Consider the following 22,245-nt stretch of genomic DNA (forward strand, 5'->3'; position numbering starts at 1 on the left):
AAGGGAAGCAGACAGAGATGGTAGCACAGACTGCTTTCCATAACAAAGCCAGGACAAGACATGGAGGATACCCGGCAGAATACAAACTTCCACATCACAGAAATCTCTCCTGTTTTATTAAGCCTTGGCTCTGTCCAAACTGCTCCTACAGACTGCAGGTGCTCATCACCAGGCCTGCTGTTAGAAATCGCGGGGCCCCGTACAGACTACCTGGCAGGGCCCCCCCAAGAAAATATTAAAGATATATTTAGCTAAAATTACAACAAAATCACTATTAGCAGACACAAATATAACATAACTCACATAATTCCTGCTAAATCTAAAAAAAACGATGTTAAATAAAAAAGAAGATGAGAAAAATATACAGGCTGGGCAGTTGGAGCTCAGTGATCAGAGAGACAGAGAGAGAGAAACAAAGTTACAATTTACAAATAAACTCCTGAGCAGAGATAAGCGCTGGGAGGGAGGGGGATTAGTGAGGGACGACTGTCTCTTTCTCAACAGATAAAAGCTGATAGCAGGGAGAGGGACAGATCAGATTCAGGTGCTGGAGGAAGATTTCTGTATTTGTTGTCCATCACTAATCCCCCTCTCTGTGTGGGCCCCCTACAAGAGGGCTGGTGGTCCCCCCCTATCAGTGGCCCTGCTCATCACCCAGCTACCCCTAAAAGTTTCAAGGGGGACTTCTCACCTGCAACTCAAGTGAAGTTCAGGCCAAAACTTTCTTTTTTGCTTTGCATAAAATTGGGACTAGTAGAACTTCTGCCAGGTGTTCAGTGCTGGCTGTGACTACGTTGGAAGGATTTCAGCTCAGGTTTTGACCAGAATTCCACTTTTTTAAATTCTCACATCGAGATGGAAGAAAAATACAATAAACTACTATTGAGTTTTTTATGGGAAATATTACAATTTTGGTTTATTAACCTAATAATAAGCATTTTCTGGCCAAAGATTGTACGAGAGTCCAAATTGCTTTGGTTCACAAAGCATCCAACGTGTTTCGGGGGCCAAAACAATTTCTGTTTATCACAGCCTAAAGTGCCCACAACAGTAAAATCAGTGTATATGTGCAGTAAAGCATGCTTGTTATACTCACTATGGAACCTAAGGGGTTAATCCTCTGAAGGGGAGGACTGGGCCAGGGGGGCAGGGGGACAATTGCCCCCTGGACCGCTCTGATGCCCCGTAAAAAGGCTGCACCGCTTCTGCCACAGACATGCCTAAAGAATTCCTGGTGAAAAGTCCCTGCTGAGTGTGGGTTGAAGACAAGGACAGCGCGCAGAGCGCAGAGCGCAAAGCACCCCTCCCCCCAGCAGGGATGGTGTAAACTGTGTCTGAGCAGAGGCCGGTTTAATGCTCCACTGGAGACTCTTCTCCCCCCGGCCAGCCCCAACAAAGCTGTCTCAGCTCCCTCCAACTACACCCTGCTGGCCAGGTAGAGAACCGGGATTCAGCCGGTGAGTAGAGAGTACCGGGGGCCTCTGGTTTGTACTTGCCCCTTGGGCTGAAAGTTGCTAGTCTGCCCCTGATCCTCTGCCTTGTGTAAAAAGGCTGTTTGATCCTGTCTTCTCTGACCCCCCCCCTTTCTCCTTTTTCACTGTCCCCAAACCATCTGCTGATAGAACAGAGCCTTGGGGGTGCTCTGCACTTGCTTAGTTTGGTGTGTATTGCAGAGAGTTTTTTTTTTTATTGTTGGTAGAGTGCATGTGATTAGCACAGGGCCAATCAGCACTGTCCAGACAGAGGCTCAGGGGTCTTGCAGCCTCATAGGACAGTCAGGGAGAATGAAAACTCCTCCTACAAGCTTTAACCAGACACCGATAGAAGTCACAAGACTGCTATATACTGCTGATGAGAAAAAGTATGTATCAGTTTATATTTACTACGACTTTGGCATTTCCATGTTCTGTGTACCCCCCCCCCCCCCACCCCTCCGTGTCCATCTCCCTTCTCCTATGGTAGTCTTCATTCAAAGCCCAGCACAGCTATACTGTAAATGTGCCCCTCCCCCCCATGTCCTGTGTGAGTTATTTCTTCATGTTTTAATGAATTAGGATGTGCAATGCATCCTTGCTGATGAGAGAACACTGGATTGGAACCTATGATCAGCCCACTGGCTACACAGGAACAGTGCCCCTCCCTGGAAGTGATGTCACTAGCTTTCAGAAACCACACCCACTTGCTGCTCCTGGACTCAGCAGGAAGAGGGACTGAAGTCATGTGACAGCACCGAAAACTGAAGAATTCAGGTAGAAAAACTGGGATTTTTTCATTTTGACATACAAGGCTGGACTTAGCTCACATTAATGATTGCAGGGGGGGAATTTAAGGTATTAGCCTGTACTTCCGCTTTTACGTGGTTTCATAGTTGCCAACATTTAAAAAATATTTCCAGGGACACTTTGCAGCACAGCTATCAATTACCACACCCACTTCCCTGAAGCTCCACCCACTCCGCATAATTAATCTCGCCTACTTATCAGATTGTAGAGTTTACTCCAATATAGAGAGAATTACAGGAAATGAACCACTTAAGTCCCGGAGGATTTTCCTGCTAAAAGACCAGGGGGTATTTTGCGATTCGGCACTGCGTGATTTTAACGGACAATTGCGCGGTCGTGCGACGCTGTACCTAAACGAATTTGACGTCCTTTTTTCCCCACAAACAGAGCTTTCTTTTGGTGGTATTTGATCACCTGTGCGATTTTTTGATCACGCGCTATAAACAAAAAAAGAGTGACAATTTTGCAAAAATAGCAATATTTTTCACATTTTTTTATATGAAATTCCCCCCAAAAAAAATGTAAAAATCAAAATTTTTTAACATTTTCGGCCAATTTGTTTTATCCTACCTATGTTTGGTAAAAAAAAAAGCGTATTTTTATTGGTTTGCGCAAAAGTTATCGCGTTTACTAACAAAGGGAAAGATTTTTGTCATTTTTGTTTTTTTTTTTAACGCGTAATGTCGGCGATCTGCGATTTTTTTTGCGGTACTGCGACATTGCGGCGGACAGATCGGACCCTTGACTGACATTTTTGACACTTTTGGGGTTACCAGTGACATTTCTACAGTAATCAGTGCTATACATATGCACTGTTACTGTAAAAATACACTGGTAGTGAAGGGGTTAACTTTATTTGGGAGGGAGGGGCTGTGTGTGTCCCTAGGGGCGTGCTTTCTACTGTGATTGGCTGTGGCTTGAGCTGTAAGGACACTGATCAACGGATCTACATAGTAGATCCGTGTGATCAGTGTCTTTACACCGAGGAGAATGACAGGTGGCTTGTTTACACAAGCTGCCTGACATTCTACCTCTCCCCCGACGATCGCCGAGTGACCGGCGGACATCGGGTCCGCTGGTCGACCGCGCGGGAGCTGGAGCGCGCCTCCGCGGGCGCGCGCTCACTCCCCAGACCCTCCCAGGCTAGTGACGTTAATTAACGTCACTCTGCCTGGCAGGGGCTGACCGCCGCAGTAAATCTACTTGCGGCGGTCGGCAAGCGGTTAAAAAGGGAATTTTAAACTTAAGGCCAAAGTAGCAGAGTTGGAATAATTCCCCCATTCAGCTGCACTACTTCTGCCTAACATTTATGGGCAGCGCGATTAACAGGCGCTTCCAGGGACAATATAAATTACCTGGGACACGCTCCTATTTACAGTGGTTTATTCCGGTCTATAATGTCGGCTACACAGGCTACTGATCCATTAAGTCTCAGTGACTCTTGCATTTTACTTCTTTTTTAAATTGAAGTGTCATTTTAGCAGTTAAAGCAAATAAATCCAAAAGGAAAGCACACATATGGAGGCATTTTTGGTTCCTCGAGGCCCCCTGACTAGGTTATTCTGATTCAATGCTAGTTGGAAGCTGGTTTTCTGATCTGCCCAATTGAGCATTTCCAGCAGGTCAGAGTCTCATGCAGTGATAACCTGCAGTTTCAGTGTATTAAATGCAATGACAGCCCTGAAAATAACAGCCACTGTGAGTGCAGCACATGCTAAGATTAATGACAGCTGCCGGGTTTTCAGTATAGGTTTCGGCACAAAGAGGTTGTCTTGAAAAGTAGGCCCTTATATTTCCGCTGTAGGAACCCTGTACAGCCAAAACAGAACACAAAGTAATAAACGCGATTCCTCTTTCCACCATCAATGCGAGAATTAAACCGCTCACCTCTCTACCACCACCGTGACAAACTGCTCTTTGATGTCCTCGTTGGCTGACAGGACAGTCGGCTCCTGGTCCCCCAGACGGTAGATACACTGCAGTCTGTTGCCTTTCAGGATCAGCCCCAAATAATCTCCTTCACCCTGTAAAGCAAGATTGCCAAATAATAATCAGTGGAAAATCACCTTTTTATGTTTTCTAGTATTCTCAGATAAGGTTGCTTTAATATGCATGGAGTAAAGTTGGCCATACATTGTACAATTTTCTTGTAAAATTTTCTTTTAGATTTACCAAAACTATAAACTTTGGAGGTCAAACCTTTGTCAAATCCCATGCTGTTGCACAATGGGAGCAAGAACGTCACCAACAATTCACAGAGGAACAATGGCTTAAGGCCTTCCATTCCATATACACAGCAACACACAATGCCAACCATTGGAAACAAGCTTATGAAATAACACACAGATGGTATTACCAGGGCTTTTTTTCAGCGGGAACACAGGGGAACGCAGTTCTGGAACCTCCAGTCTGACAGTATGCAATGGCAAAGGGGTGCTGGGGCCAGTGGGGTGAGCTGAAGGGCCTATTGATGCTGGCTGCTGGGGGATCTATTGTTGCTGGGGTGAATCTATTGTTGCTGGCGGGCATTTTGTTGTGGGTGGGGCTTTTTTGCAGTGGAGGATTTATTGTTGCTTGGGGGGAATTATTGTTGCTGGGGGGCTATTGTTGTTGGGGGGGTCTATTGTTGCAGGGGAGGATTTATTGGGGGGGGGGGGCGATTGTTGCAGGGGAGGATTTATTGTTGTTGGGGGACTATTGTTGTTGGGGGTCTATCGTTGCAGGGGAGGATTTATTGGGGGGGGGGGTCGATTGTTGCAGGGGAGGAATTATTGTTGCTGGGGGGACTATTGTTGTTGGGGGTCTATTGTTGTTGGTGGGGCTTTTTTTGCAGTGGATTTATTGTTGCTTGGGGGAATTATTGTTGCTAGGGGGCTATTGTTGGGGGGGGGTCTATTGTTGCAGGGGAGGATTTATTGGGGGGGGGGATTGTTGCAGGGGAGGACATATTGTTGCTGGGGGACTATTGTTGTGGGTGGGGCTTTTTTTGCAGTGGAGGATTTATTGTTGCTTGGGGGAATTATTGTTGCTGGGGGGCTATTGTTGTTGGGGGGGGGGTCTATTGTTGCAGGGGAGGATTTATGGGGGGGGGGAGATTGTTGCAGGGGAGAATTTATTGTTGCTGGGGGACTATTGTTGTTGGGGGTCTATTGTTGTGGGTGGGGCTTTTTTTGCAGTGGAGGATTTATTGTTGCTTGGGGGGAATTATTGTTGCTGGGGGGCTATTGTTGCAGGGGAGGATTTATTGGGGGGTGGGGGGTCAATTGTTGCAGGGGAGGATTTATTGTTGTTGGGGGTCTATTGTTGCTGATTGCAGGGGATCTATTTTACTGTTTCTTCTATTGTTGCAGGGGAAGATTTATTGCTGCTGGGGGGATCTATTGTTGGGGGGGGGGTCTATTGTTGCTGATTCCAGGGGATTCATTTTACTGCTTTTCTAGTTATCATTAACAAATTCTATACAAATTACCTAGAACCACAACATGATACTTGGTTCTGTATTCTCTAAAAGGGGGGGGGGGGTACTAGGAGGTGGGCAGAGGGTGGAACCAAAGGACAGCGCTCGGAGGTGGGTAGGGAGTGGAGACAAGGGGTGACTCAGAAGAGGGGAGTACTGTCACCTATTCTTGGAGAAAAAAAGCCCTGGGTATTACACTCCACAGCGTCTATCTAAATTCCCCTCCAACAATTCCCCCTTGTGCTGGCGAGAGTGTGGAACCATAGGATCTTTATACCACAATCTCTGGGACTGTAAAAGTCCACCCAGCTTCTGGCGTAAAATATCTAGCATCATTTCCGACATTAAAGGAATTTTGACGCCTTTAACCCCTGCTCCAGCATTACTTAATTGAGAAGTGGAACAATGGCCAAAAGAATTCCACACCATCATCATTCACATCTTGTTGGCAGCAAGAACCTTGATTGTAAGACACCGGAAGGCCCAAACATCCCCAAACCCTTCAGAGGTGCTTTCCCTGGTCAACAATAATTTCTCTTATGAAAAAGCACTCGCTTTGAGTAACAACTCAGTACCTGACTTTTGCAAAAATCTGGAAACCCGGGGAATTGTGGAGTTCTGCCCATAACATCTGACCTTTACTCTTTCTGCACCATTATTATGATCCTTGTTTTCACTATATTTATCATCCTGTTTTGCTTGGTTCTCATTTTTTAACCTAATGAATATCATAATGAGGGTCTTTAAACTATGGCCCTCCAGTTGTTCAGGAACTACAATTCCCATCATGCCTTGTCATGTCTGTGAATGTCAGAGTTCTCCAATGCCTCATGGGATGTGTAGTTCTGCAACAGCTGGAGGGCCGTAGTTTGAGGATCCCTGGGCCTTCTATTTGTACTATATGTAATACTTGGGCTATGTTGATATATGTATGAGCTTGCCTTTTGTGTGTTCAAAATTTCTCTTAATAAAAATGTTGAAACAAAAAATATGAGGTCAAACCTAAGCAACTGTTGAACAAAGGATGAACCCAGTGCCGGGTCAAGGTCATCGAGAGCCCAGGGCGAACATGCCAAACTACGCCCCACCCCTCCAAGATGTATGAGCTTTATTGCTCACTTTTAGCATTTAATCTGAGCATCAAATACATACTTTTTGAACTCAGGCTCACTCCTAGTGTTACTAGTTGATACCCCCACTCACTGCACAGTATTATACTCCTTGTACTGATTGCTGATATTACTATTCCTATACACTTTAGAAATGAGTCTGATACATTGATTGGTCTCCTCTAGCTATCACCTTGGATGCCACACTATGTTGGTCTGTGCTTTCGTTTGGCCCCCGTTTTTTCTGCCGGGCCCTCGTGGTTCCCAGGCCCACAGCCCCCGGGATAGACATTCCCAGCGGCAGCCAATGAAACATGAGCATGCAATTTTTTTTAACAGATTTGTAAGTATGGGCCCCTTGGTGGCCCCTTAGTGTTTTGCATTAGTATAACATTATCTACTATCTTTATTACATGCCACAAACTGTTTTATTTCATAGAAATTATGTATCACGTCAACCCCTGAGGAAGTGAACGGTTGTTCACGAAACGCGTCGGATTACCAGGACGCATTTTCATACCTACAATGGATTTTTCTATGGAATACTGAACTTGACCATGAATATATATTATACTATGTATAACGTCACAAATCTGTTTGATAATACGGTACTTGTGTGTGTTTACTTGCTGAGATTGTATGTTCCAATAAACTTGCATTCTACATTTCATCTTAGGGCGTGTTGCACCTCATTAAAGTCCCAAGGGCAAATTTTTGCAACTTTCAAGATGTATGAGCATTAAATGTCAGCAAAATCTACCCCCCCCCCCCGAAAAAAAAAAAAAAACAAACAAACAACATTTAAAACAAATCTGCATGCTTACCCCCTAAGCATAACTTCCTGCTCCTCCCAGGACAAATCCACCACCCTGCTGAATCCCCCTCTTCACAGCACAAAAACCTCCTCCGCTTTAAGTTCCGAGGGGCGGAGTGAAACCTGTTGGGGGCGTGGTCAGGCAGGAACCCAGGCTGAGACTGCCATTCATTCCAGTGCCAGTGGGTCTACATTGATGTGCTGCTTCATGGGATCCATCCTTTGCTCAACAGTCGTTTTGAGCCAAGACAAGCTCCTTCCCTGGCCTGCACTCACAGCAGTGGACACAGGATTGCTTTCCCTTGTAGCCTGAGCGGCACTCATTTTTCATTACCGGTCAAACCTAAACACTTTCAGTTTGTATGCAATCAGGCGGGCCCTTTTACTATATACAGCTGCAAGAAAAAGTATGTGAACCCTTTGGAATGATATGGATTTACACACAAATTGGTCATAAAATGTGATCTGATCATCATCTAAGTCACAACAATAGTCAATCACAGTCTGCTTAAACTAATAACACACAAAGAATGAAATGTTGCCATTTTTTTATTGAACACACCATGTTTATGATCAATTTGTGTAGAAATCCATATCATTCCAAAGGGTTCACATACTTTTTCTTGCAGCTGTAGTTGAAGGGAAATCTAAAGGAAACTGAAAAGGATGTATGGCCAGCTTAAAGTTGTCTGGCACAGAGTCTAAAGCCCCGTACACACGTACCGATTGTCGGCCGTAAATATTCGGCCAACGACCGATCGGCCGATTGTAGGCTTGTTAGTATGATGCTTCCGACAGCCGACAGCGCATTTTCGGCCGAACAGAATCTGTTGTGCAGGCATTAAAATTTTTGTTGGCCTATTGGCCAACACCAGAACGGCCGATTGTTCGCCAGTCAGTACAGATTTCGGCCGACAGACAGCAGATTAGCAAGACTGGGCATGCTCAGAAAAGAAAAAAGACAAGGAAAGTTAACCATCACATGACATCACTTCTGCAGTTGGCTGTTGTTGGCCGACAAAATTCGTGTGCAGTCTTTTGCAGTTTTCAACAGACACGACAGCCCTGTACAAAAGACGGCCGATCGTTCGGCCGATGATCGCTACGTGTGTACGGGGCTTTAGGCTAATCTGAGACTGACAGACTGGGAACACTTCTTCTTATCTTGATTTGCTGCAAGCACAAGCACTCCTTACTTCAGAAAACGCCTGCAAAGTGCAACTCTAGGCTGGCTAAAACTTACAGATATTAATAGGTTATTATAAATAAAGTGCAATATTGCAAAGCTTTATTTTTTTTTTTTTTTTTTTTTTTAAATAACAAACATGTCATACTTAAATGCTCTGTGCAGTGGTTTTGCACAGAGCAGCCCCGATCCTCCTCTTATGGGGTTCCCTGCTGGCACTCCTGGCTCCACCCCCCTGCCAAGTGCCCTTGTCGTAGCAGGAGCGACCACATATAGAGGCATCTAGGATAAGGGGGCATCTTGAGCTAATGTGCTTTGGGACCATGTATTGCTGATCCACGCCGTGAAGCTATTTGAGTCCTGCGGAAGTGCCTGACCTATTAGAATACAGTTATTAAGTCACTTACACACACCCATTATTTATGTAGAGGGAGTCCCCCCTTGTAGGTGCCAAATCTATCGGTTGGACAAGCTGTCCTGTTGTCACATGAGGTTAAGGATCTATATTGACTTATATATGGTCTGCAGTGTATGAGTGTGGTCGCTACCGTTTCATATGGTCCCGACGCCTGCCCTGGGAGAAGTTATGCCCGGTGCATGATTTCATGGGAACAATTGTCTAAGGTCTCTCTGGTCCTGAAGAAGCTTTTGGCAAAACGCGTCGGCTCTTTGAGGACCTACAGACTATACCCAATAGAGCCATAATTGTTACCAATTTGGTATTTTGTATCGATGATTCCTTAAGGAATACGTTTTTATATGTAATATAATGTATGTATACGTATCTTTTTTAGCTGTATGATTTAATACAATTTTGTTATACAATTTTTTGGAATTTGTGATCATCCCTCCTTTATTGGCCTTGAAAATCCTGTTTTTTTTTAAGGGCGTTTTCTGGCTGGAAAAAAACTCCAGAACTAGTGGGTTTTAGGAGGAGGTTTTCAGCTGTAAAAACTCTCTAACTCTGATAAAAGCGTACGTCGGGTGGACCCTCATTGGTGGATGCCGGACGCATGCGGAGTTGAGGAAGACGGCAGCCATTTTCTTGGTTGGAAACAGTCCCACGCTGGAATAATCTTACATATGCTGCTGCCACTCTGCAAAAATGTGAGTTTCTCTTATGGATTTTAGTAATAAAAGTAATTTGATTTGCTACACTATGAGAGGCCATTTTTGTCTTTTTGAGAACCTGTTTTAAATGGTGGAGCAACTTGGGATTAAAAGAGGAAAATCTGTGAATACAGTATAAGAGTGTGGACCGATGCCCTACAGATTAAAGCTATCAGCGATACATTGCCTGTTTAATTATTCTGTGTGGTAAGGGTATATTTTTATACCTCTCTTGGTGGCGGTCCTATCTCACCCTATTTTCTCCCATGACTGATGGTGTGGGTCGTTTATGTGAATATTCACGTGGATTGCATGAAGTTCATTTATTTACCAAATATGGACTTTTATGTGGACTCTTATTTATAAATTTCTAGCGCTACAAACTTTTATATATCTGATAAAAGCTAGAAAACGCTAAAAAAAGGCAAAAAAACGCAGCTATTAAGCGTTTATCAATGTTTTTGAGCCATAAGCTTTTGTGGAAGTATAGTTATCCAAAAAAAAAAAGCTAAAAAACGCTACAGCTGAAAAACACTTTAAAAATGCTGAAAAACGCCACTGCAAAAAAAGCTGAAAAACGCCTTCTACAGCTACAGCTTTATACTGACGTTTTGATAACATCCAGTGTGCATGAGGCCTGACAGTTAAAGAAGAAGCAGCAGACTGATGAGCTCATCCCTTTGTTCTCTCCTCCTATTAGCATGCTCCTTGTACTGCAGCACAACGGATTGGCTCCTTGTGCAGCTCACCTTCCTTCAGTCTGAGTTCTGCTGTAGAAGGACTGCAAGAGGCGGATACCAAGTCAGAAACAGGCACTTACACTGCTTGCAATCAAAACAAAATATTTATTGATGTATTCATGAATACAGAGCTTCACTATCCGCGTTCTTTTATATCTGCCTGGAGTTCCCCCTGGCACAGACACACGACAGTGAAGCGGGAGAGACTACAGAGATACCCTAAACTTCACATATAACTGACACTGGGGCACCATTATCCAATTATATCTTCATAGGAAGGGCAGTCAGTTTTTTGTAGTGATGTGTTTATGTAACATGGCTATGTTAGATAGAAAAAAAAACCTTTTTTAGAACATTTCTCATTAAAGCGCTGACTGCGTCATACTTACATCTTCATGCCCAAGGAACATCACAAAACGCGTCTGTTCACCTTCGGCCTGACGCTTCTTCTTGCTCTGCGGTGTTGGGTTCTGTATGTGTAACTTCAGAGACGTGTAGGCAGACAAGTCATAGAGGTTGCTGGGAGTGCGGAGCTGGACCCCGGAGCTGCCATTAAACTTCACAGGAACTTTAACCTATGGAAAATTCATGTCCCAGAGAGAGCAAAGCATTAGCTGGGGTTAGTTGTCGCTCATATCAAAGTGTAGCTGTAACCGTGAAGAGAAAGGATGGTAAAAAAAAAGTTAGACATTGCCATTTTCCACCCAGCTCCTTTAATTATTTTAGTCAAGGGATGGCGGGCAGGATGGTGGCCAACAGGGCCACCTGCTGGGCAAATGTTATCTGGTTTATCAAAATAGTGAAGCTCTATGATCAGTGTATAGCACCCTCCTAGGTAGGTGCTAGAGAGTGAGTATAGTTTTTGGCTCTGTCTGCCTATCAGAGGACAGCAGGTAAATTCTATATTCTCTCTGCTTAACAGGGAGCAGGATCTGTGAGTTAGGTCTGCTCATGGTGCTCAGTGTGTAATTCATCTGGTCCCCACTGTGCCCAATAGGGAAGCACATTGGACAGTGGAGGAAAAATGGCCAATGAGAACACAGGCTTTGATACAGCCCCAGGGATTGGCACAGACTGCTGTCTCAATGCATTGTGGGGTGTAGTATAAAAGCCAGGAGCACATGTGCTCGGGGTCTTTGGCTGGTGAGCAGAGTCCTGGAAGGAGGGTGGCGGCTGCCTCCTCTTCTGCAGCAGTTGGTGTATGGTCACAGGCAGTTGGGCCTGGTGAGCCAGAAGTGTGGAGCTGAACCCAGAGGTCCAGGAGAGCTGACTAGGAGGAGTTTATACACTGGAGAACCTGTAAAGCAGTATCGTAAATATAGGGGATTGTGTGTAGGGCCTGACTTGGAAGGGGACCACTCTGGAGTAGAGTAGTCAGTGGACGGGTGTCAGCTGGTGGATAGAAAAGGGGGTACTAGGTGTGTGCCCTGAAGATAAGTACTAAAAGGAACATTACCTCAGATTCATCTAGTGGCAGGATGAAGCTGCGGCCTTGCTGCATTCTCAGATAGAAGTCTTCAGCATTGTGAATAGTTCAAGTTTTGGAGTATCCCACTCATCCCTTCTCCCATCCCAACTTTAAATAAAACCACAAAAACAACAACCCCTAGACTGTTCATTGACTGAGCCAAGAAAGTAAAGTGTTAAGATTCTGCATGCAGTTGCTATGGGTAACCCAGATGAATCCAAAACTGGTGGAAAAACCAGCAGCTCTTAAGAGGGCAGTGCTACAAGTGTAATAACCAGAAAACCATGTTTATTTTTAGACAGGTTTCTTTTAAGATGTACTAATCAGCCACAACCTTTACTGACCTCTGGAAGAGATCAGCTGTGGAACAGTCTGGTGTATGTGCCAAACTGATATTCCGAGGTGTTAAATGAGCATAGAGGCACTTTAGGACTAGACTGGGGCATGGAACACTTCCAAAACAAACTCATTCAGATTGAGCGCGTCTTTGAAATTGTGCGACGTGCTCTGAACTCACGCAATTTCAAAACCGCATTTCAGTCCGACTTCGGGGGGCGACTTAAAAGACATCTGTGCGGGTTCATGCATAGAGGTCTATTGAAGTGACCAAAAGTAGTGCAGGAACTACCTTTGGAAATCGGTAAAAAGTTGCAAAGTTGGCGTCGCACCAATTGGGATGCTCCCATTTCTGACAATAGGCTGCGATTTGACATGCGATTTGACCTGTTAAATCCCATGAAAAATTGCGCCAATGTGAACGGGGGCTAAATCTGCCATAACTGAAAAACCAAGCACATTGTCTACCACCTCTGTCCACCTTTATAGCATTACAGTTATTTGTTAGGCAAAGTCCACGTGTTTTATTTTTGATGCTCATTCTACTCACCTTGCTGGCAGCATCTCTTGCCTGAGAGATCAGCTGGCGGATTCGCTGGATACTGTCCGAAATGCTGCCATTTTGTCCTTGGCGGCCCTCTAACTTGTTTAGTTTATCCAGAAGTAGTGGGATGGTGTTGTTCAAGTTGGACACTAAACATAAAGACAAAGAGGGAAGCCGCGTTACTCCATGTAGTTGTAGCTGGGTGACACTTTAACATACCTAGTCATCGAGTAAAAAATCTTAGCTATAATGAAGTCCTCTGTAACTCTTTACAAGATTCCATTATTACTTATTTTACTTTATTATTGTATACAGCAGAAATTTGCAGCAGTTTACAGAGTACACAGACCATGCACAGTTGTCCTACCTTACAGCCAGGGGTCCCTTCTACAGTCATAGCTGCATACTGGGACCAATACATGTGAAAGCCAATTAACCTATCAGTATGTATATGACTAATATCCGCATAGTAACAGAATCAAGAAATAAACAGAGGGCGCACCGGCCTAACGCATTATCCTCAATACAAATTCATACTCACAAACATAAGTTTGACAAAAGGCACATCAGCTCCAATGTTACAACATCAAGATTATCGCATCACAGGTATGAAGCCCTCAAAACGACTGGCTGACATGTTTCGAGGTCTTGGTTCTTCCTCAGAGCCCAATGAGCACAGTGACCTCCATCATTTGTAAATGGAAGTTTGGAACCACCAGGACTCTTCCTAAAGCAGGCCGCCCGGCCAAACTGTGCAATCAGGGGAGATGGGCCTTAGTCAGGGAGCTGACCAAGAACCCAATGGTCACTCTGACAGCACTCCAGCCTTTCTCTGTGGAGAGAAGAGAACCTTCCAGAAGAACAACCATCTCTGCAGCACACCACCAATCAGGCCTGAATGGTAGAGTGGCCAGACAGAACCCACTCCTAAGTAAAAGGCACCTGGAGTTTGCCAAAAGGCACCTAAAGGACTCGCAGACAATGAGAAACAAAATTCTCCGGTCTAATGAAACAAAGATCGAACTCTTTGGGCTGAATGACAAGCGCCATGTCTGGAGGAGACCAGAAACCACTCATCACCTGGCCAATACCATCCCTACAGTGAAGCATGGTGGTGGCAGCATCATGCTGTAGGGATTTTTTTCAGTGGCAGGAACTGGGAGACTAGTCAGGATCGAGGGAAATATGAATACAGCAATATACAGAGACTTCCTTGATGAAAACCTGCTCCAGAGCGCTCTGGACCTCAGACTGGGGGCGAAGGTTTATCTTCCAACAGGACAACGACCCTAAGCACACAGCCAAGGTAACAAAGGAGTGGCTACGGGACAACTCTGTGAACGTCCTTGAGTGGCCCAGCCAGAGCCCAGATTGAACATCTCTGGAGAGATCTGAAAATGGCTGTGCACCTATGCTCCCCCTCCAACCTGATGGAGCTTGAGAGGTCCTGCAAAGAATAATAGGGCAAACTGCCCAAAAATAGGTGTGCCAAGCTTGTAGCATTATACTCAAAAATACTTGAGGCTGTAATTGGTGCCAAAGGCGCTTCAACAAAGTATTGAGCAAAGGCTGTGATACTTATCTACATGGGATTTTATTTTTCGTATTTGTTTTTTAAATACATTTGGAAAATTTCAAACTCCTTTCATGTTGTCACTATGGGGTATTGTTTGTAGAATTTTGAGGAAAATAATGAATTTAATTAATTTTGGAATAAGGCTGTAACATAACAAAATTTAGAAAAAGTGAAGTGCTGTGAATACTTTTCAGATGCACTGTAGACTAATGAAATCATCATATAGCAAAGCAGTCAGAATTGCATGAATGAAAACAAATGTCTTTGATAATTTACAGTTTTCCCCTCCCACAGAGCTTGAACTTTCTGCGCTGACAGGGAGAGAATACAAATGAATACCAGCACACATGCCCAACCCTTAGAACTATGGCTGCACTTAAATACTACCTTATGAGTGAAGATTCTTATAAATATGCCCATTCCTGACTGGTTCTTAAGCTCACAGATCCATTGAATCCATTGGGTTACAGCAAGATAGGTCACAGCTAAAGCCACTGAAGCACCATAAAGGGAAAAGTTATACTTTATTCCAAAAATCAGAACATTTTGTGACTAACCTGAGGTTTTTGCCTCTTCAACTGCCTTATTCACGTCCTCATTGCGCATATTCCCGTACTTGTTCTTCCACTGCTCTAGGTTCTTCTTGATGTCGGTTAGGGTGGCTTCCACCTTGGTGGCGGTATTGTTTGCCTCGGCAGCTTTTGCTTTAGCCCTATTTATATTATCTGACACATTATCTGTAACAAACAAACAAAGAAATAAAATCACACCAGTATAGCAATATGGAAGACTCTGCACGCCACCATGTGCTGGGAGCAGAGCCAAAGGTTGCCTAAACTTTATATGATGTATTCTCTTTCTTATGATTTAGTGCCTCAAAGTGGAACTGTCTGTTATCTAGAGCAGTGTTTCTAAACCTTTTTTTAGTCGAGGCACTTTTTAAAATTGAAGACAATCTCAAGGCATCCTTTAAGATTATGGACAGTCTCGAGGCACCCCATTATAAAATGTAAAAACTATTCTAATAGTTTTGCATAATGCAGCAACATCCACACATAGGACACCAAACGTTAGAGGTGATTTATTCTTCCAAAACAAAAAGCACTTTTGCACACTGGTACTGAATAGTAATCCAGTGTTTCTCTTCTCCCTCAATTTCTCTCCATTAATTAAGCTAATGTCACCCCAGTGCTGAAGGAAAGGGGCACAAGAGGGTCCAACAAGGATGCCGTGGAGGCAAAAGACATCTTCCTTATCAACTGATGACGTCATTGGTTGTTAGGATGCCAGTGTCTGGAAAGTCATAATGGTGCATAATGAAAACCCATAGCTTTTTTTTTTTTTTTTTTAAAGCCCGTAGCGTGTGAAACACACTCAAAAGACTTCACCCGGTGCATAAAAAAGTGCACACACACAAACGTGAGGAACACAAAAAGTGCACAGGGTGTGCGAACAAATGGTCTTCCCTCCAAAGAGGTAGGACCCGAACCTCGATCCCCCGGGGCGCAAGACTCCTGACAGGGATTTGAGGTACTCATGGTCTGTCTGGCCGGAACCAGACTGACCCCGTTCTTCAGGGGGACTGCCGAAACAGCCCCCACCGAGTACTAAGTGGGGCTCCCCCGAAGGGAGACCCCATGAGAGAGGGCGGACCAAGCCAAAAGGCCATATCCACCCCCTCCCAAGACTCAAGGTAGGGCCCGAGGACCCACACCCTACAAGTCGTGCCAAGTGAAAAAAGGTGATAGAAAAGTGACAAACCACAAAGAAAAGGCACACACAAACAAAAAGTTGGGGGAGGGGAAGTGGAGAGGTGAATTAGTGCCTAAGTGAAAGACAAAGGCAGGCCTTCCGGCCGGAATAAAAATTCCTCTGGTCGAAGCTATCTGTAATAATACAAACTCTCATCTTTATATTTTCTCCAGATAGGTCCATCCTAGTAGTGTAAGTATCATGTGCAGACAGGTAAATGTATCGGAGAATAACAGTTATGTGTTGTGACATATTTCAATAAACCAGTCCACTGGAGTACTCTGTCCAGTTCTGGTCACCAATCCTCAGAAAGGATGTGCTGGAACTGGAAGGAGTCCAAAGAAGGGCAACTAAGCTAGTTAGAGGAATGGAGGACCTAAATTATCAGGAGCATTTACAAGCGCTTGATTTGTTCTCCCTAGAGAGAGACGCCTGAGAGGGGACATGATAGCAATGTATCAAAAATTGTATACAAGCCATTGGGTAGATCAAGCCTACCTTTTATCTACACAAAGCTATGGGTTTTCAAGACCCTGAACTTCTTCCCAGATTCACCCGCCTTTTCTTCCTGGCAGCAGCAGAAGGTAAGGGGGTGCATTGTGATGTAAGGAAGGGTGAAGGACTCTTCACTTCTGATGGTAGGGAGGCTTTTGACATCTCATGTAAGGGTGTAAGGGGGACGTGGGGTGCTCTGGACATCTAATCCTACAGATATAACCGCCCCTTGAGGGCAACCATAATGTTGATGTGGCCCGTGATGAAATTGAGTTTGACACCCCTGCTCTAGATAGTGTACAGTGAACAGACATGCAGATCTGGACAATACAGGTGTGCATGTTTATATGGAAAACCTGCTAATGACTGCTTGGCATTTGGATCTACTAATAAACTCTGATCCACAGACAGAGCCCTCCAGCTGTAGAGATGTAACAGGGTCATCTTATGGAGAGAAAACTCAGAATAGATGTAAAAGGTTCCAGCAGGGGGCGCAGGTAATGGGAGATGATCACAACCATGGCCCGGTCACTCTTAGCTGGAGCAGCCCTTTTGGCTTTGGTTGCGATGGTAACAATTCATATTTACCTTGTGTCGTGCTGATTTTCTCTATGACAGATCTCAGGTCGGATTCTAATTTTGCCTTCTTTGCTTTGCTGTCTTCCAGCTTCTTTGCGGCTTCCTGCAGCTTCTTCTGGACATCTGAAGAGAAAGAGAGGTCAGACAGTAATAAAGGACCTGCAATGCCTACCTGAATAACAGTCAATTGTGTGAAACTCTCTCTAACAAACGTATTAGTGTCCATGTCACATTTTGTTCATCAAAAAATAATTTACTGGATGGCACAGCCATGTCTTCCAGAGGCATTTGAGGCTTATCGTATAAGACAACATAATGAGCAACCAATCAGATTTCAGTTACTGCAATCGGGGAAAATTGAATGTTCATTGTTGCCTTGCAGTGTCTTTTATTAAGTCTGCAGCTCTAGTCATTATTGCTTTAAGGGAATGTTCAGTCTTTTCAACATTTATATATATTAAAGAACGTAAAAGAGATAAGCTTGGTGCAGACGATCTTATCAGTATATGAAATTATTTAAAAGTCTTGTTTCTTTAGATCATTTGAATTACAAAATGTACATGTGGGGGGGCTGGGTGCATTTGTTCATTACATATGCAAGTTTTGCTTCCTAATTTGCAGTGCTGCACAATGTCTGTTCCTATTTTACTGCTAATTTTTACAATTTACTGTAAAGCTGGATACACACTATACAGTTTTCTTTAGATTTTTTCCTTTAGACTTACCAAAACCATATAATATGAGGTCAGACCTAAACACTTTCAATTTGTATGCAATCAGGCAGCCCTTTGCACTACATAGTTAAAGGTAAATCTAAAGGAAATCAAACCACAAAAAATATATAGTGTGTATCCAGCTTAAGTCTATGAGTCAATCAACAGATTGAAAACAATACCCTCCCTGAGTGGCTGATATCTTATCAACAACTGTTCGGGTCCATTCACACAAATGATCCGATCAGATCCGCCTGTCAGTTTTTCAGGAGGACCTGATCGGATGCTTCATGCATCCCTATGAGGCAGCGGATGTCAGCGGAGACATGTCCTCTGACACCCGCTGCTATCTGCTTCCGATCCTATCTGTGAAATCGAGACGGATCCATCTATCCATCCAGCGGATCGGATCAGATGGGATCGGATGAGAATGGACAGGAGGTCCACTCTCATCCGATTCCCCCATAGAGGACAGCGCGGATCTGACAGCTCTGTCTCCGCACACAGAGCGGAGACGGAGCTGTCATCCGCCAGCTCAACGGGGATCGGTGGATCGATCCCCACTGAGCAGAACGGCTCCGTCGCCGGATGTAGACCATGTGAAAGGACCCTTAAAGTAAATCCAATCTCTAAAATGTCATATAAGCTATAACACGTGACAGGTAGGATTGTTCTGACAGAAGAGATCCTATTGGTCTCTTCAGTCATAAGTGCCTCTCCCTGCCTGTCAGTGTTCACATACAATGAGCTGTGCATGTGCAACTCAGTGTACCTTTACAGCACGGCTCCGTGGAGTGATCATGTGGTTCCCGTGCACATGCACAAGAGTGATGTCATTGTGGCCTGGCCAATCAAGTGGCTGAACAGTTTGAACCTGGAAGGAAGACCGGGAGAGGATTGAAAGATCCATGACCATTAGGAGGACTGACTGTGCAGTTCTGGATGGGATCATTTGACATTTAAGTCCGATAATGTGCTAATATGCGTACTAGTACATTATGGCTGATAGCTCCTTGGGGGGTCATTTTTTATTTTTAAATTGTGGAGTTTAATTACGCAATAAAAATGAAATTTCTAGCGTTACTTTTAAACTTTTTAAATTTGCAGCTTTCAGAAAAATGTTTGGTGGTCCTGCAATTATGTTCCTTGTTTGAGCACTTAAGGAGTAACAGCAGCCGTCTAATTGTACTTCTGTGTTGGCGCTCTGTCACACACACCCCAGGGATGACTACAAGCATCTGTGCCAACACACATTATGTAAGCACAGTCCACCATTGTCAGTTACAGGGAAACTGCCCGGAAAAATGCCATGCTGCCATTACTGGAGTGCAAGTAGACAGGAAGTGTCCACTAAGAGGCTGCAGGAAATGTATATGTAGCAAAGATTGAACATAAACGGCAAAATATGTAACTATTTAAGCCATCACACTAACAAATGTTCAAAGTGGGCCCCAACACTACCTGATTTCGTGTACACTGGTATATGGCCTTTTGTGAACTCTCACCTCCGTTTAATTCACTCTGAGCAGTTCTGGCTCTTTCCTCCAGTTTTGAGCTGTTGTCCTTTAGTTCTTTTCCTTTTTTTGCAAGCTGTTGGGACACCACATCCTGTAGAGAGACACATAGGGTTATTCCATCAGGCATCAAGCAAAGTTTAGTAATCTACTGCAACCAATCAAAAATGATCTTTGATCTGTCTTCGAGCGGATTCTTGGACAGGACAGGTTGTGATTGTTTTTTATGTTATAAAGCGCTGTGCAAACTGTTGGCACTATGTAAATCCTGTATAGAATAATAAGAATAACAATACTATAAGCCTGTCACAACCCTGCAAACAGATCCTTATAGTATGCGATGCTATGATTCTGTGTATTAGACAAAAAAAAACACAGATCCTAAAGCCAGCCATACTTGTTTCCCCCATCCACCCTAAACAGCATGGATGGAAAAATCTGAAGTGCCGGTGTTCCATCAGAATGCCGCTACCCATCAGATTGTGCAACAGGAGTGACGTTCGGACCAAAAAACACTTCCTGCGCCTGCGCAATGCGTTCCATGCGGATATGCGTTCCAAGCGCTTCATGATCTGACGGGTAGCGGTAATGTGAAAGAACACCCATGCAGACATCTTACTACACCCAGCTACGTCTTGAATTTCAGAGTAATTTTAGCAATAAAGTGAGCGTATATAAATAAATATGATATATTGATATCTGTAATGCTGTTTGGATGTTACATTTTGAAAGCATAAAGGTTTAGCGCTGAGCAGTGTGGGGTGCATCCAACATGGCCTCCGCCACCTTCCCACTACTGGCATCTAGCTTCTTTAAAAATGGAACATCAAAACAGCATCACTTATGTCAATATACAATATTTATTTATATACGCTCACTTTATTGCTAAAGATACTAAGAAATTCAAGACGTAGCTGGGTGTAGTAAGATGTCCGGATGGGTGTTCTATCACATTACCGCTACCCGTCAGAACACCGATGCGGACATCTTCCTACACCCAGCTACGTCTTGAATTTCTTAGTATCTTTAGCAATAAAGTGAGCATATATAAATAAATATTGTATATTGTGACATAAGTGATGCTTTTTTGATGTTACATTTTTAAAGAAGCTGGATGCCAGCAGTGGGAAGGTGGCGGAGGCCATGTTGGATACACCCTGAACTGCTCAGTGCTAAACCTTTATAGTTTCAAAATGTAACATCCAAACAGTATTACAGATATCAATATACCATATTTATTTATATAGGCTCACTTTATTGCTAAAATTACTCTGAAATGAAAGACGTAGCTGGGTGTAGTAGGATGTCCGCATGGGTCTTCTATCAGATTACCGCTACCCGTCATCGCGCATGCATGTTTTTGGTCCGAACATCACTTCCGTTGCACAATCTGATGGGTAGCAGCATTCTGATAGAACACTGGGTATTGTATATTGATGGCTGATACACTCTATAAAATACACACTATATAAAAAAAAAAACACAAATTGGGTGCATTTGATTGAACAGCAAACTTTGTTTAGACCAGAATTTTCTGTGTTCTTCTGATTTAGCACAAATCAGATGAAATTCATTCCATGTAGGACCAGTTTAAGATCATATAACAGCATATGCATCATAATAGGCCATGCCCTTTACCTTAAGTGCGTCTCCGGCTGCACGGCTGGCGTCCTTTGCCGCCTTCTCGGCTTGCTTCATGGCTTCAATGATGCTGGAGTAAGCATTGGAGGCATTTATGGCCTTCTGGATGAATAGGTCTTGATTGGAGTCTTTAATGGCACTAGAAAAAGAGGAATTGAAGAAAAAGTCCAATATATCTGTTAATATATTGAGATATTTATCATCACTGTTTTTCAGAAAAATAAAAGATAGCGGTATTCTTATTATGCAGTGCCTGTTGCGCTTTACAGCCAAAAGGGTAACATCCTTATACCAAGCCTAAAACTCTACAGCTTTCTGTATCACCACCAGCCTCCTCGTGGACTATAAATGAGTCTACCCTCTGCCCTTAAACCTGCCTACATATCCTCTCCCAGTATCTAAAACATGTCAAGGTGACAAAACCCCACAATATTGTAAAGCCAGACTGGCTCACAGTAGACACGCCAACTCACAGCCTGATTTCTGGTGTGCACCAGAGGATAGGAATGTTACATAAAGATGGGGCTGAGCTTATTATTCCAGAAATGTTTTAAAAAGTATTTAGCAATTTCAAGTGTAATTGGAATGAGTGAAATGGAATGAAGTGTAGTTGGAATGAGGTCAGCCTTAAAGAGACCTTGTCAACAACAATGTTGCACCTAAAAGCATTTTGTAAAAAAAGAAAACATACTGACCTGCAAAGTGCCTTTGAACTCGATATCAAATTTGACTACTTTAGGATAAGTCTGTTTCCTAGCACAGCTCCCCCTTCCTTGAATATCATAGCCTTCTCTTCTATGGGGGGTGTCTAATTACTGTCTGTGCTGGACCAGCTCCTTTCCCCCCTCTCCCCCTGAACTTCCTACATAACCTGTTATGTAGCTGCCGGGGCAGAGCGAAGGATAATATTGTGGAATGCCCTTTGCGTC

General features: G+C 43.8%; 1 protein-coding gene across 4 annotated transcripts in view; it reads right to left on the minus strand.

Annotated features, from left to right (window-relative positions):
- LAMA5 (laminin subunit alpha 5) overlaps positions 1–22,245 on the minus strand; it is a gene marked incomplete at its 3' end in the record, with an annotated part of 234,335 nt that overhangs the window by 22,303 nt on the left and 189,787 nt on the right. For all 4 annotated transcript variants that reach the window (XM_082271619.1, XM_082271617.1, XM_082271618.1 and 1 more), the window contains exons 56-62: positions 21,314–21,455; positions 19,667–19,769; positions 17,458–17,571; positions 15,180–15,359; positions 13,053–13,195; positions 11,088–11,273; positions 4,170–4,306 (exon numbers count right to left, since the gene is read on the minus strand). In XM_082271619.1, the coding sequence (XP_082127745.1) occupies positions 4,170–4,306; positions 11,088–11,273; positions 13,053–13,195; positions 15,180–15,359; positions 17,458–17,571; positions 19,667–19,769; positions 21,314–21,455 (1,005 nt within the window). The remainder of the gene's footprint in view (positions 1–4,169; positions 4,307–11,087; positions 11,274–13,052; positions 13,196–15,179; positions 15,360–17,457; positions 17,572–19,666; positions 19,770–21,313; positions 21,456–22,245) is intronic.

This window comes from Pelophylax lessonae (assembly GCF_965119305.1).
Source record: "Pelophylax lessonae genome assembly, chromosome: 11".
NCBI classification, from domain to species: domain Eukaryota; kingdom Metazoa; phylum Chordata; class Amphibia; order Anura; family Ranidae; genus Pelophylax; species Pelophylax lessonae.